Source organism: Chrysemys picta, chromosome 1, assembly GCF_011386835.1.
Source record: "Chrysemys picta bellii isolate R12L10 chromosome 1, ASM1138683v2, whole genome shotgun sequence".
NCBI lineage: Eukaryota > Metazoa > Chordata > Testudines > Emydidae > Chrysemys > Chrysemys picta.
This window is the reverse complement of record NC_088791.1, coordinates 181148025-181164032: the sequence shown is the minus strand read 5'-3', so window position 1 is coordinate 181164032 and position 16008 is coordinate 181148025. Positions and strand designations below refer to the sequence as shown.

At 41.0% G+C, this 16008-nt stretch overlaps 1 protein-coding gene across 2 annotated transcripts in view; it reads left to right on the top strand.

Moving 5' to 3' along the window:
* TMPRSS15 (transmembrane serine protease 15) overlaps positions 1-11284 on the top strand; it is an 82028-nt gene extending 70744 nt beyond the window's left edge. For both annotated transcript variants that reach the window (XM_065576235.1, XM_065576245.1), the window contains exons 18-21: positions 5030-5211; positions 5516-5611; positions 8217-8356; positions 9882-11284. In XM_065576235.1, the coding sequence (XP_065432307.1) occupies positions 5030-5211; positions 5516-5611; positions 8217-8356; positions 9882-10037 (574 nt within the window). In that variant the 3' untranslated portion in view covers positions 10038-11284. The remainder of the gene's footprint in view (positions 1-5029; positions 5212-5515; positions 5612-8216; positions 8357-9881) is intronic.
* Positions 11285-16008: the final 4724 nt, after the last annotated feature.

Here is a 16008-nt window from a genome sequence, read left to right as displayed (position 1 = left end):
TTAATTGAAGTGTTTGCTTTCATCTTGTTTTTGTTAATCATGAATTTCATTTTCACCATATTCAGAGATAGTCTAAGGTGCCACAAGTACTCCTAGTTTTTGTAAACAAAAAAAAGTGATGAATACAGACTAATATTTATTTAGGCATAAGCTTTCAAGGGCTAAAACCCACTTCATCAGATGCATGTAATGGAAAATACAGTAGGCAGGTGTGCACACACACACACACACGTCGCCTTTTCAAGTGGGAGGCTCAGTGCTAACGAGAATTAAATTACAGTGGAAGTGGGCTATTCTCAACAGTAGAATACCAAGGGAGGAAAAAGTCACTTTTGTACTGGTAATGAGGCCAACGCAATCAGGGTGGCCTATTTCAAACAGTTGACAAGAAGGTGTGAGTAACAATAGGGGGAAATTAGCATGGGGAAATTTTGTAGTGACCCATCCACTCCCAGTCTTTATTCAGGCCTAATTTGATGGTGTCCAGTTTGCAAATTAATTCCAGTTCTGCACTTTCTATTGGAGACTTTTTGAAGCATTTTTGTTGAAGAATTGCCACTTTTAAGTCTGTTATTGAGTGTCCAGGGAGATTGAAGTGTTCTCCGACTGGTTTATGAATGTTATAGTTCTTGACGTCTGATTGGTGTTCATTTATTCTTTTGCGTATAGACTGTCTAGTTTGGCCAATGTACATGGGAGTACATGACAATGTACATTGCTTGCACATGATGGCATATATCACATTGGTAGATGTGCAGGTGAATGAGCCCCTGATGGTGTGGCTGATGTGGTTAGGTCCTATGATGGTATCCCTTGAATAGATGTGGACAGAGTTGGCAATGGGGTTTCTTGCAGGGATAGGTTCCTGGGTTAGTGTTTTTGCTGTGTAGTTGCTGGTGAGTATTTGCTTCAGGTTGGGAGGCTGTCTGTAAGCGAGGACTGGCCTGTCTCGCAAGGTCAGAGAGTGAGAGATCGTCCTTCAGGATAGGTTGTAGATCCTTGATGTGCTGGAGAGGTTTTAGTTGGGGGCTTAAAGTGATGGCTAGTGGAGTTCTGTTACTTTCTTTGTTGGGCTTATCCTGTAGTAGGTAACTTCTGGATACCCTTCTGGCTCTGTCAATCTGTTTCTTCACTTCACCAGGTGGGTATCATAGTTTTAAGAATGCTTGATAGAGATCCTATGGGTGGTTGTCTGTCTGAGGGATTGGAACAAATGTGGTTGTATCTTAGAGCTTGGCTGTAGACAATGGATCGTGTGATGTGGTCTGGATGAAAGCTGGAGTCATGTAGGTAAGTATTGCGGTCAGTAGGTTTCTGGTATAGGGTGGCGTTTATTTGACCATCGCTTATTTGCACTGTAGTGTCCAGGAAGTGGATCTCTTGTGTGGACTGGTCCAGGCTGAGGTTGATGGTGGGGTGGAAATTGTTGAAATCCTGGTGGAATTCCTCATGGGCCTCCTTCCCGTGGGTCCAGATGATGAAGATGTTATCAATGTAGTGCAAGTGGAAGGGGCATTAGGGGATGAGAGCCGAGGAAGTGTTGTTCTAAGTCAGACATAAAAATGTTGGCATACTGTGGGGCCATGAAGGTACCCATAGCAGTGACTTAAAGGTATAAATTGTCCCCAAATCTGAAATAGTTCTGGGTGAGGACAGCATTATCGGGGATACTGTTCCTGACAGCTTGTAGTCCACCGTTGAGTGGAATGTTGGTGTAGAGAGCCTCTACATCCATAGTGGCTAGGATGGTGTATCCTGGAAGATCACCAATGGATTGTAGTTTCCTCAGGAAGTCAGTAGTGTCTCAAAGATAGCTGGGAGTGCTGATAGCGTAGGGCAGGGGTTGGCAACATTTGGCACGCGGCTCGCCAGGGTAAGCACCTTGGCAGGCCGGGCCAGGTTATTTACCTGCTGATGCTGCAGGTTCGGCTGATCACGGCCCCCACTGGCTGCGGTTCGCCGTCCCGGGCCAATGGGGGCGGCGGGAAGCCGCAACCAGCACATCGCTCACCCGCGCCGCTTCCCGCTGCGCCCATTGGCCCGGGACGACGAACCGCGGCGAGTGGGGGCCGCGATTGGCCAAACCTGCAGCATCAGCAGGTAAATAACCTGGCCCAGCCCGCCAGGGTGCTTACCCTGGCGAGCTGCGTGCTAAACGTTGCCGACCCATGGCGTAGGGCCTGAGGAGAGAATCTACATAGCCAGACAATCCTGCTGTCAGAGTGCCAAAGCCTGAGATGATGGGGCGTCCAAGATTCCCAGGTTTATGGATCTTGGGTAGCAGATAGAATACCCCTGGTCAGGGGTCTAGGGGGTGTGTCTATGTAGATTTGCTCCTGTGCTTCTTCACAGAGTTTCTTCATCAGATGGTGTAGTTTCCTTCGGTAACCCTCAGTGTGATCAGAGGGTAATAGCCTGTAGAATGTGGGGTCAGAGAGTCGCCTAGCAGCCTCTTGTTCATATTCCGACTTATTCATGCTGACGACAGCACCTCCTTTGTTAGCCTTTTTGATTATATTGTCAGAGTTGTTTGAGGCTTTTGTTGAATAGCCACTTTTAAGTTTATTATTGAGAGTCCACATATCTATTCAAGGGACAACATTGTAGGACCTAACCACATCAGCCACACCAACAGGGGCTCATTCACCTGCACATCTACCAATGTGATATATGCCATCATGTGCAAGCAATGCCCCTCCCATGTACATTGGCGAAACCAGACAGTCGATACGCAAAAGAATAAATGGACACAAATCAGACGTCAAGAATTATAACATTCATAAACCAGTCGGAGAACACTTCAATCTCCCTGGACACTCAATAACAGACTTAAAAGTGGCAATTCTTCAACAAATGCTTCAAAAAGTCTCCAATAGAAAGTGCAGAACTGGAATTAATTTGCAAACTGGACACCATCAAATTAGGCCTGAATAAAGACTGGGAGTGGACGGGTCACTACAAAAAGTAATTTCCCCATGCTAATTTCCACCTATTGTTACTCACACCTTCTTGTCAACTGTTTGAAATAGGCCACCCTGATTACGTTGGCCTCATTACCAGTACAAAAGTGATATTTCCTCCCTTGGTATTCTACTGTTGAGAATAGCCCACTTCCACTGTAATTTAATTCTTGTTAGCACTGACCCTCCCACTTGGAAAGGCAATTCCCATCTTTTCATGTACTGTGTTTATATACCTGTCTACTGTATTTCCCACTCCATGCATCTGATGAAGTGGGTTTTAGCCCATGAAAGCTTATACCCAAATTTGGTTGGTCTCAAAGGCGCCACAAGGACTCCTCATTGTTTTTGCTGATACAGACTAACACGGTTACAACTCTGAAACTTGTTTTTTTTTTGTTTTTGTTTTTTACAGACACCAATATTTGTTGCATTTCAATCACTATAGAGAAGCCTGGGTGTTCAGCTTCAACCAGGCTCAGAAGTATTTATATTGTTTGTAACTCAATTAATTCAGTAGACATTTGATGATTCAAAACAACTTCAGCCATAAAGCAGGTCTCTAACTAAAGTACATCCTAAACAGCTCAGCAATTAATACAGATTGTTGAGGAACAAACTTGTATTTTTCTTCTCATTTAAATGCTATGTTTCTATTATGTTCAGATAGTCTTAACTTTTGATTTTCTAGATTTTTTTTCAGCTGTAGGTTAAAAACCATTTAAAAATAAGATTTCTAATGGTGTCTACTCTGCAATCAGATGGTGTGATTGCAGCATATCTAGACATACCCGAGCTAACTTTGATCTAGCTAGCTTGAGTAACAATAGCCATGAAGTTGCGGCAGCATGGGCTAGTCTTGTCCACCCCGAACCCTGAGTGCATACTCAAGAAGCCACTGCCCCTATACAGTGGTTTGTAACTTGAGCTAGCTAAATTAAAGCTAGTTTGGATATGTCTATAGGTGCTGCAATCACACCTCCCAGTTGCAGTTTAGACATACCCTCAGTCTACCATCCCCAAGGTATTTCATGCTCATAATTTTCTATCTGAGGGATGATTATTAATTGCATAGGAATTTTTAATTTCAGCAGTTTGAAAGATCATAATAATTAATGATTCTTCCATAATTGTACTATTGTCCAAGCAATTCTGTATAAATGTATTTTTTGGCTTAATACCAAAAAATGAACTGATAATTCTGATATGAAACTTTAGGCCACTACCGCTGTCACAAAACCGTAAGCAATTTCAAAAGACAATATGCTACGCCACATAATCTGAAAAAATATACAAAGTGTGTGTATATATTCATTGTTGAGGCGTGTAGAGGAGCAGACTCACCCCTGCGGCACCTCCTGCTGGTGACTTCTGGGAATTAGCTTTTCCAGCATCTTGGAGCACTCCCTGCAGGCCAGTGATCCGCCTGTTCTCTGGCCCCCCGTGTCCCTCCCAGACCCCAGTGCCCTTGTATCTGGGGTACACCCCCCAGTACTAGGGTCTCCCCTCCCCAGGGAACCCCCACCCACTATCCCTACCTCACCTCAGAATAAGGCCACTGCCAGTCACCAACTAGCCCCCGCTCCCTGGAGCAGACTGCAGTATAGGCCACTCATCACAGGTAAGGTTGGGTTTGGACCAGCTGCCTTGGCCTAGCCCTGGGTTTCCCTCTGCAACCCCCAGTACCCCTTGACCTCCTATTAGGCCGCAGCCTGGGGCTCCTCAGCCTTTCCCCAGCCCTGCTCCACCCACATACTCTGTCTTAGCTCCCTGCAGCCAGGCCCTTCTCTCTCTGAAAGCAGAAAGAGCACCTTGCTCCCAGTCTTTTTATACAGGCCAGCTGAAGCCTGATTGGGGCGTGGCCCAGCTGCAGCCACTTCCCCCAGTCAGCCAGGGTTTTACCTTGCCCAGCCCCAGCCCTCTGCAGGGCTTTTCCAGTCCCTCCAGGGCCGGAGCAGGTGTTCACCCCGCTACAAGGGGATTAAAGATTAATGCAAATTATACATAGCAAATTGTTCAAGTCCTTCATTTGATAATAAATAATTGTGAATATTCCTTGCAATCTCTAGGAGGAATTTAATACCGTCTCAGTGGAAAGCAGTTCTGGGCTTGCATACCACTTTGAATCTGACATATCCTCAAACAGTAATTGAAGAGATCGATCAAATTGTCATAAATCCTCATTATAACAAGCGCACAAAAAATAATGACATTGCTATGATGCATCTTCAATTCAAAGTGAATTATACAGGTAGGATTGTTGATCTTCTCTTACACATTTATTTACTCTGTATGAATGAATTTGAGGTCACTCCAGGTGGACTAGTCAACCTGACTTTACTCAGTAATGATGGGTTAATGGGATAGTTGGACTTGTCCTTATAAATTAGATATAATCTTGGGAAAGCTAATCATAGCGGACTCAGTCCTGCGCTTGTTGGGAATTTTGCCTGAGCAAGGAAGAGAGGGTTTGGATCAATGTGCATTTTGGTAACTGACATCACAAAAAACAGAACACTGGAAACAACTTGAAAATAATTATGTCTCTTTCACAGATTACATACAGCCTATTTGCTTACCAGAAGCAAGTCAACAGTTTTTGCCAGGAATGAATTGCTCCATTGCTGGCTGGGGTAGAACTACAAATCAAGGTGAGTCACCACACTTTTAAAAATACCACAAAAAATAATGAGAAAACTCTTTCTTTGATGTCAGAGATGTATTTTTTACTTTACGTTTTAAAGTCTTGAAGTGATGGGAAATCTACCACATTGCTTGGGAAGTTGTTCCAATGGCTAATTTCCCTCCCTGTTAACAAAGTATGTCTTATTTCCAGTTTGATTTCCATTATCGTGTTTCTGATTGTGTGCACACCATAGAAGTCAGTGTGAGCTGCCTGTACATATTTGTGGGCTGGATGTGTATGTAATAGTAATACCTGCCTCTTAAATAGCATCTTTCATCAGTATTTCTCAAAGCGATTTACAAAGGAAGTGTTATTATACTTATTTTGCAAGTGGGGAAACTGAGTCACAGAGTGGTGAGATGACTTGCCCAATATCACCCAGCAGGTGAGTGGCAAAGCCACAGCCAAAACTAAGGTATCCTGAGTCCCAGTCTAGTCATCTCTTCATTCAGCCACCTTCTGTAACATTAAAGGTCTCTAAAAAGGTCATATACTGTGACTGTTTTTTTGCCATTCACTATAATGGAGTACTCTTCATAAGGAAAAAAATGTCCATTATTTCCTTGTTTCTGTAGATGTAAGGCTGAAATCCTGCCTTTCACTCCATTTCATCTTGCCTAAGCAACATAGGATGCAGAGAGAAATAAAATTCAGATCCAGATTTTGAACATCCCAGCCTTCAGGAGCATTTGGGTGCAAGAAGTTGGTTCCAGTCCTCTAGAGGAAGGCCATTTTCATAAAATCTGATTATCCAGTTTGGATGAACACCATGCAGTTCATATGCCATACCACAAGCCCATCAGAAGTGAGGGAAAGAAAAGGGACGTCAGCTGTTGAGAGACTTCAACGAGGGAAGGCTGTTTATCTAAACTTTTAAAAATTAAAAAAAATATTTAGGGTCATTTTAGACAAAAGGATGAAATTCAGGCCCAGTGTTAACATTTCTGGGGTCGTTTGCCTGTTCTTAACAAAGATCTCATATTGTCATGGCCGGGTTGTGGGCAGTCAGACCTGGTTGTCAGAGCCAGAGTCACAAGAGAGGAGTCAGGTTCAGGAGACAAACTGGAGGTCAGAACCATGAATCACATGCCAGGAAATCAAGTCAGAGGAGGAGGGTGGCACACAGTCCAGAACAGGGTGAAGCCCAGTTGTTTGGATAGCTTCCTGTGTCTGCTGCTGGACCAGCAGGCTAATCAGCTGCTCCGGGACTCCACCAAAAGTACTGAAAGGCCAAAGCTTCAAACTGGGGCTGGGCTTTTTGGATCCAAGGTAAGCAAGTCTTAGTAGGCTGCCAGATGGAGGGTTGGAGTATGGCTGTTCCTATAAACCCTGGAAACCCAGGTTTATGACTTGTGGGTCATGACACATACATGCTACCATGCCCTAATGTATCCAACCACATCAGTGACAGAGAATTCTCACTAACATGTTTTCGGTGGCAAACATTTTTAAATGTCCCAAATGATTATTTTAAAATTTAGTGAACAATTGCTCCTGCCTGAGATATTTTTGGTTGCAGGCTGAAATTTTGGCAATTTTTAAGTTCCTTTCATAAACCCACCCAAAATAAAAAATTGCCATTTAAAAATGAACACACCCTGAAATGTATTTATACTGTACTTCATAACAAAGCAGATTTTCACTTTTCAGAGATTGTTATTGCAGACGGAGCCAAATTCTGTCCTGAGACAAAGGAGGTTGCATAGGGGAATCTGATGGCAGAATGTAGCTCATAGGATATTATTATTACTGGTAAAGATGCATACAGAGGAAAGAATGCAGCTTGACTGTTAGAGCCTAGGCTGAATTTCCAGGGCTGAGAATTTACATTTTCATTTGTAAATCAAGCATATTGATCTGGTGTCACAGAGCAATAAACTGCCATTTTTGCTGAGCTACTTTCAGAGTATAATTGCACCGTAAAACTTTGGTTAATAATTAATAACATACATTAGTATAAGGGGTTAAAATGACCAACTGAAAATCATACAATGTACTCAAAGAATCTGGATAGTCGAAGCCACATTTTTAATGAGTCCTTAGATCCATGCATGATAATATTCATTTATTTTAATGGTCTTCATTAAGTTATTTGAAAAACAAAATTTAGTTGTGATCTCTATTATAAAAGCTCAGGATTTCATTCACTGCTGTTTACTCAAGAATAACTCCTTGACTGAGGAGGAAGGGGGGGGGGGGGGGATCTAGTGCACAGCACACTGGACTGGGACTCAGGAGACCTGTATTCAAATCCTAGCTCAGCCTTATTTCTCTTTGTGATCTTGGGCAAGTCACATAATATACCCTCTGCCTCAGTTCCCCATCTGTAAAATAGAGTTAATATATTCTACCTCGCAGAGGATAACATCCATTAATAATAGTGAGCCAGGGCCTTATAAGTTCCTAGATACATTTTAGTGGGGTATAAACTGATATAATGACATGGCAACCCAGGTCCTCGATAGTGCTGTGTAATGAGAGTGAAATATCTGACTCACTAAGAATAATGGCTGTTGTTTATGCTATGCATTTTGATCATTTTGGTTGTGTATACTCTGTATTTTGATAAGGTTCCACTGCAAACATATTGCAAGAAGCAGAGATCCCTCTTATTACAAATGAGAAATGCCAACAAAAGATGCCAGAATATAATATTACAGAGAATATGATGTGTGCAGGCTATGATGAAGGAGGAGTAGATTCTTGTCAGGTAAGTAAAAACAACCCATTTGCATTGCTAATATTATATTCCTTCTAATTACTTGTGGAAGCAGAGAAAGAACTGACAGGAAGGGGATTGCAATGCATGACAGTTCTTTCTCTGCTTCCACATACTGAACAGCTCACTGGTTGGTCCTCTGATCATTAGAAACTAGCCACTCACTGTCAGAATATAATTTCTACTCAGAGCCTTACATATTTCGTACTGTAACAAGATACATGCTTTAAAGATTACAAGCTATTTTGTACCTCATAGACTTTAAGGCCAGAAGGGACTTTTCTGACAAAAAAACCACTAGAGGGCAATATAGGGTGTTGGAAGTGCCACATATTGAACTTCACACAGTTTCTGGTCTGCAATCTCCTCAAGAGGAAGAGATGTTTGTGGGTGGAAATGTGAGGTGTGAGGCTTAAATACCAAGCTGACACAAGCCTAAAAAATACTTTAGATAGATGGATGGAGAGTAGTAAGGGGGCATTACCTTCAAACATTTAGATTCCATGGATCCTCAAGAAATGGAAGCTCCAACAACTTGGAGGAACTGCCCTTCTCTCTGATAAGATAACACTGTTGCTCTCTTATGATTTTCCTGCCCTCTAGCAGCAGAGCTTCCTAAGGAGCCATTGACCACCCCAGCACAGCCTACAATGCACTCCCTCTCTATGGGGAGGCAGGCAGCATTGAATGTTACTTAGTTCTGCTTCTAGCGGCATGAACTCTCTGTTTTTGCTGACTGTTTTCATCACATTCTAATTGGGAGCATGCTACAGAATGTGGTTCTCACTGGATCTACCCTGTGCTGCTTCTGACTTGTGCCCCATAACTGCAAGACTAGACCAAATGAAGTTGCCTTTAGGGAGTTACAGCAGACTCTCAGAAAAAAGGAGGTCATACCGCGTTGGCTCCACTCTGCACTTTTTAAGCTTGTGAGGCTTTCCCTACTTGTTTTGCTTTTATTTGCATCCCCTTATGCCCCACTGAAGAGGGAAGAGCAAGGCCTTAATATTATACAGAGTGCAAGAGATCAGTGTTATAATCAATGACCAAAGAACCATGAATTAGGAAGGATATAGCAAGCATAGACAGCCTGTAGGTTGCTGACAGAGTGAGAGAGCTTCTGCAGCTGCTCTGCAGGCTTTGAGAGAGAGATTTTATTTCCCCCAGACCTTTTTCAGAAGTCCCCTGTGCAAAGCCCGTTTAATCAGGATTTGTGCAAGGTAAGAGCATACAACCTAAAGTTGATAAGTAAAACAATTAATTCAAAGGGTTCTACTATGCTTCATGATTGATACAGTTCATGACTGACAGGTGTCTAAGAGCTTAAGATCACGTTATGTTTAAAAAAATCAGTAGTGTTCTCTTTTGAGTATTTCTTCATGTGGGTCCCCTTCTGGGCATATCGGGAGCATGTGCACCAAAACTGGGATACACACAGACAAAACAGCTTGAAGATCCAAAGTTACTTAAGATAGAAAGCAGTTCTTTTTTTAACTCTTGAATTTCAAAATTGCAGGGAGATTCAGGAGGGTCCCTGATGAGTCAAGACAATAACAGGTGGCTTTTGGCAGGTGTGACATCCTTTGGCTATCAATGTGCATTGCCCCAGCGTCCTGGAGTGTATGTTCGAATCACACAATTTGTGGACTGGATAAAACAATTCATACGTTAGCTTGACTTCAAAAACCAAAATAGAATGTAAAAACAAATATTAAACAAGATTATAATATACCACATAGCTTTCAGAACTAATGATGAGAGAAACTGAATAAAATCCTGTCATTCAAAGTGAGATTTAGACATAAACAAACTTTTGGGAGGAAAACATTAAATATTAAGAAAACTCTGTCATGTCAGAAAGCAATATTTCAAAACAGCAGCTGTCTCTTTTGCCACTGGTTCTTACCACTTTACATTGACAGCTATATGAGTTATGGTTTTACTATTTGTCCACCTTACAGACATATTATTTAAAAAATGCCAATGCCCAGTACATTATGGAAACCTGCACAAAGATTTAGAAGGAGTAAAATCTGTGATTTGCAAAGGATACGCTCTTTATTGAGTAACAACTATATAAATTATTAATCCCAGTTTTTCAGGGTTTTTATGCTTTCCTTCCCAATGTCCATTCCCATTTCAATGAACAGGGAATTTTGTTTAATAATCTCCATACATCAAAATGGGGCTGTACCCTAACTGTTTATGAGATCATGAGAGCTCCTTTGTTTCTATTACAAACAGTTTTGGAATAAATTTTATACATGGAGAGGGCGTGCAAATCAATCTGGCTGCTTTATAATGGGATAAACTAACCTGAGGCCATTTTTTTTCCCTGGTGTCACTGTTTTGGAATTAAGTTACACCAGGGATGAACACAGTACCTTTTTTTATTATTATTTCTGGCAAACATCCTGGAAATTACTGCTAAGCTATCTAATTATAGATAGACGCTTGTGCACACAAAAACCAAACTCTTCTGTTATAAACTGTAATGCTCTTAAAAGCATCTAACAATAAGCATCCTCAGCCAATTTTGCAAGGAAAATAAACATGCCACTCTAGTTGCTGCTTGGTATATTATGTGTTTACTTTCAGTCATCAGTACAAAGGACTTTAAAAGAATGTTTTGGATTGTTTTGTTTTGGATTGTTTTGTTTTAACAATTAGGGTGAATCACCCACTAGAGGACTTCAAGTGTGTAAAATATTAAATAGTCTGACTGTTTTAATTTCTTGGGTTCTTCTCCAAATAAAACTTTCTCTAAATGTAAACATAAATAACTGTGTACTCACAATTTATGTATGTTTGTATCTAATGATGTAATCATTCTAGTGTAGTGGCATGTTCCATTTGTTTCTGCTCAGTGCCTGCTATAGAACAATTAAAATCTAATTAATTCCACGATGTTACATAAAAGTCCAAAAAGAATTGTAATTATTTATATAGACACGTAATGATGCCCATTGCCTAGGTGCCTTCCATCACTGAATACAACTATTAACAAGGGGAATTAAATCTTCAGAATAAGAGTCTTGTAGACCTCATCCCTCTCTCCCTCCCACTCCTTGCTATTAACATGAAGTAATGCTAGGCCTTACTCAGTCTGGCCTTATACTGTGTCTGGAATCTTGCCAGACAATCAACCTGATTTTCTGTTGCCCTCACCTCGTACCATCATTTATGCCAGTCTAAAGTGCTGCCATTCTCGTTTGACTCGAGCAGACCACAAACGGGAGGTGTGAGAGGCGTGGGCTCTCCAGTGAAAAGGGCCAGTGGCCCACTCCAGGGTGTCTTGCTGTACAAGGTGATCCAACAAGAGTGACCAAGTAGATTCTCCCCCGACCAGGACAAAACGATTGTGAAAGATCACAACCAGTACTATGAATTGCACCAAGAGGCAAATAGATAATCAGTGCATAGCAGTAGGATTATAACAATTCACCTCACCCAATAGTGGACCCACAGATTTCCATGCTGGTTGAAGTTCCACAATCCTTTTCAAAGGCAGTCTCAAACCAAGCACATGGCAGTAATCTAGCTTTGGGATTACAAAACCATGGATTGCTGTGACCATGATATGAAAGAATGTAATGACAAGGAGTCTCTTCTCCCATCAATAGAAAATTCAGAACTTTAGCACCAACAGACATTACCAGCATAAATCCGTGCACCTCTCTGGGAGAATAGCTGCCCAAAATGGGCTTAAGTATACATGCAGAAGAACGATTTCTTTCTATCATTGCTAAAGTACAAGCCATTGCTGTCCCCTTTGGTTTTGAATCAATCATTAAGATGATTTGGAAAAAAAATTGTTAATGTTAAAGTCAAAAACTCCAGCTTTTCCAACTAATAGTGGAACTTTTTTTCCACATTCCGATTCTACTTTTCTTCTTTCTAATGAAACACAGCCCCCGAGACATACAGTGCATTCTGTACCAAATTCAAAGTTTGATGTGAGTGAAGCAATTGTTAAAATGTTTTAAACATTTTTATTCCTAGTTAAAATCATGTGAAACAGGTTTGCAATTAGCAACAAAATTAAGGTGTTGATTATTACTGTAGATTTTTCTAGTGTCCTTATATTCAGTGGAAGATGCACTTTCAGAAAGTTAATCACTGGTGTAATTTACAATGGACAGTACTATGTGTCACATTACCATAAATGCTGTAAGTTTTACTCCATTTATGATTTACAACAGCCAGAATCATTAGAGGCCCTAGTTGCTGGAAAACTTGCTTTCCAGAAACATGGCACCATGTTTCCATTTTTTCATTGCATAGTTTTGAATCCCAAATGCAAGCAGCAGGCACTCAGATGCACATGAACTACAGATTTGTTGGGTTCAGCATTAATAAGCCATCCATAGGCCTGTAAAACTTCCCTTTTTAAAATACTGTTTGTGCATAAAGCATATGCTACTGAGTGAGATATCTATAGGACTAGGGTCAGAAACATACATTTTACTCCAGTCCCTTCTGTCTAGATAGAACAGGTGTGTCCTCCTGAGCTAAGTACTTTCCTATTATGAGATTTCTCTCTCTCAAAAAAAGTCTCCATACAGTTAAAATAACAGATAAAGCCTTTAAATCATATTGTGTGTTTACTACCTTTAAATATGCAAGCAACATGGACTATTTTAGAAAAAAACTCAGGTCATTTTGCATGCTCTTGGAAGCTGTGAAAAAGGCAGAAAAGGAAGTTATGGGATTGAGCAGGTTCACGTTGCTGAGATGCTAACTGATTCAAAGAACTGATAGGACAGTGTTCTTTTGGAGCTGTGGCTGGTGCTTCTGGCAAATAGCCAGGACAATTATAGAGGCGGAAGAAGGCATTTCTTTAGGAGGTGACATACGTTTTCAAACACCTAACCTGAGAACAATAGAATCCTTACTCTTTCTTTCTATCTTCTCTTCTCCTCTTCTGCTGCAGCTGCTTCTCTGCCCTCTGCCTCTTTGTGAAAACAAAAGAGGCAGGAGAGGGCTGAGCAGAATGGAATGTGACACAATAAGTCAACTCATATATCTAACCTCCCCTCCTCAATTCTGACCAGCTTAGACCACAGATGTGATGGATATCCAGAACTGCTTGACTTTTGATGGCATCTCTTCTGTTAACTATGGAACATGCCATATAATTACCAATAGTCTCACTGCTGGATTCTAAGAGTGACAGCACTTCTGCCCAGGGAAACCTTGGGAACTATTGGTATCGCCCAATTGCTATGCACTCTCTTTGCAAATGAAAAGGTGGTTCTTCTCTCTCCCTCATGGCTTCACAATTGGTCCTTCACTCCCCACACCACCTGCTGCCCTCCCTCTCTGTGTGCTCCAAAGAGTTAACTTTAAAAATAAATAAAATACAGAGAAAAAAGAACAGTACTTATACACATATGGGATTTGTGCATCATCCCTGTAAAAGAAGGCATTCTAAAAGCTTTGAGAGTTACAGGTTTCCCTAAGGAAACAATTTTGTTTCAGAGACTCAGGCCCACATAAGAAGTCTCCTGAGCCACTCCAAGACATTAAGCTGAATCCCGGCCAGCTGCTGGCCCACTGTATCATTAAGTTTATTTTTGCATTATTTGTATTTATGTATAATTTTATTTTCTTCTAAATGATTTTTCAAGTTCCTTTAGCCCTTTTGTCTGGAGTTATGGAATGTCTTGAGACAGGGCTTATGGAAACACATCTTCTCCCCAATCCAGTGTATACAGATGAATAACAAACATGTGACTATTGGGACAAAATATCCCTGTTACCACTAAGTCCACAGACTAAGCGACCCTTTTTCTGAGATACAGGGCCCTGAAGGCCTTCACATAGCAAGTGTTACTTGTTAATTCCCTCTCCTCCTTGCCGCTTCAACATAGTTTTCCAGACTGATTGCTGCTGCTAACTGCCCAACATTCCCTGTTACTCATTAGCCTGTGGGACAAAGAACTTGAAGGGAAAAGGTACTTGCATTCTCCAAACCTCCATGTGGAAACTCCTCCTCTGTCACGGACATTGTGTTGATCACAATATATATTGGTATGTCCTGAAGTGGTCATTTCAAGCAGAGAGAAATGCAAAGTAGTGAGAGCATATGGGACTTATTAAATCTTCATTCCCCCAACATCACCACCCCATTTTTTTCAATAAGTTGTTCTTTCTTTAAAAATCTTGGATGTCTTTCTAACTATTGTTTACAACACGCATCCTCAGGAAAGACATCTCTCTCTTTTTTTGTGTTAGCTGGGTTCAGCAGTCTTCAGGTAAGTAGGAAGTATGGACTCTGAGGTCATACAGGATCATGCTTTCTTTGTTATAATAATTAAAGAGAAAAGTCAAGTAATGAATGGGGAGAAGGTAAAACCAGGAGAGAGGTTCCAACAGATGGGAAAGATGTATAAATAACACTAGGAAGGGAAATAGTGATCTGAGTTGTAAGAGAGGGTTGTTATCCAGAAAAGGAAGTAAGCACAACCTATAGAATAATGCTAATTCTGATGTCGAGTGTCTGAATGTCTTCATACATGCACTAGCAATGGTATTGTGAGATTATTGTGGGTTTTTCGTTTTTCTTTATCATAAGAGCAGTCAATGGAACACTTACCTCTGAACTTTAAGAAACTACATTTAACAGCTGACCCAACTTTTTTTCTAAGGCCTTGGCTACACTTACCCGCTAGTTCGGCTGCTGGCAATCGAACTTCTGGGTTCGACTTATCGCGTCTAGTCTGGACGCGATAAGTCGAACCCGGAAGTGCTCGCCGTCGACTGCGGTACTCCAGCTCGGCGAGAGGAGTACCGTGGAGTCGACGGGGGAGCCTGCCTGCCGAGTGTGGACCAAGGTAAGTTCGAACTAAGGTACTTCGAACTTCAGCTACGTTATTCACGTAGCTGAAGTTCCGTACCTTAGTTCGAATTAGGGGGGTAGTGTAGACCTGGCCTTAATTCTGGTTCTGATTAACAGACAACACCATATTTATGAGGGACAAAGATAATTGGTGTGAAACCAAGGACAAAATAAAAAAGAATGGACATTAATGTCATTAAAAATGCCTAAAAGTACAGAATTTAAAGATACTAACATCATCAGAGTATCACCATGGCATATTAGGAGAAAGCAATTTTCTTGTAATATCTATATTAATATAACAATGTTACTTAAAAATATGTGTTTTCTTGTGTGATTCTAAAATGCATTATTACTAGCAAAAGCTATTTGCTCCTGTTTTTTATAATCTTTTGACTTTCATTTTAAGCATAATTTTTATATAAAAGATTCACTGACATCTCAGATTTTATATTACAGTGATACTTATCATTTTTGTCTTTTCAAAGGAAATAAAAATTAATATAGTTCCAGTATAGCTATTAAAGGCTGCATTTAAATCATATCTTATGATTGGCAGAGTGATTTATGTCTACTCTGGAGAAATGTATCAAAAAGATATGGCCATCCGCTAGCAAAGTACACTCATTATGCAGCATCAAGTGATTTTCCTGAATACTTGAATTTTGCCACTGCAGATCAATATCACAGCATTGGAAACTGTCTCTGCTAATGAGCATGAGCTACAGGATAAAAATAAAATCTGTGCCTAAAGAATGAAGAGCGGTCTTGAAAATGTGCAAATAAATAACCGAGCAATCCA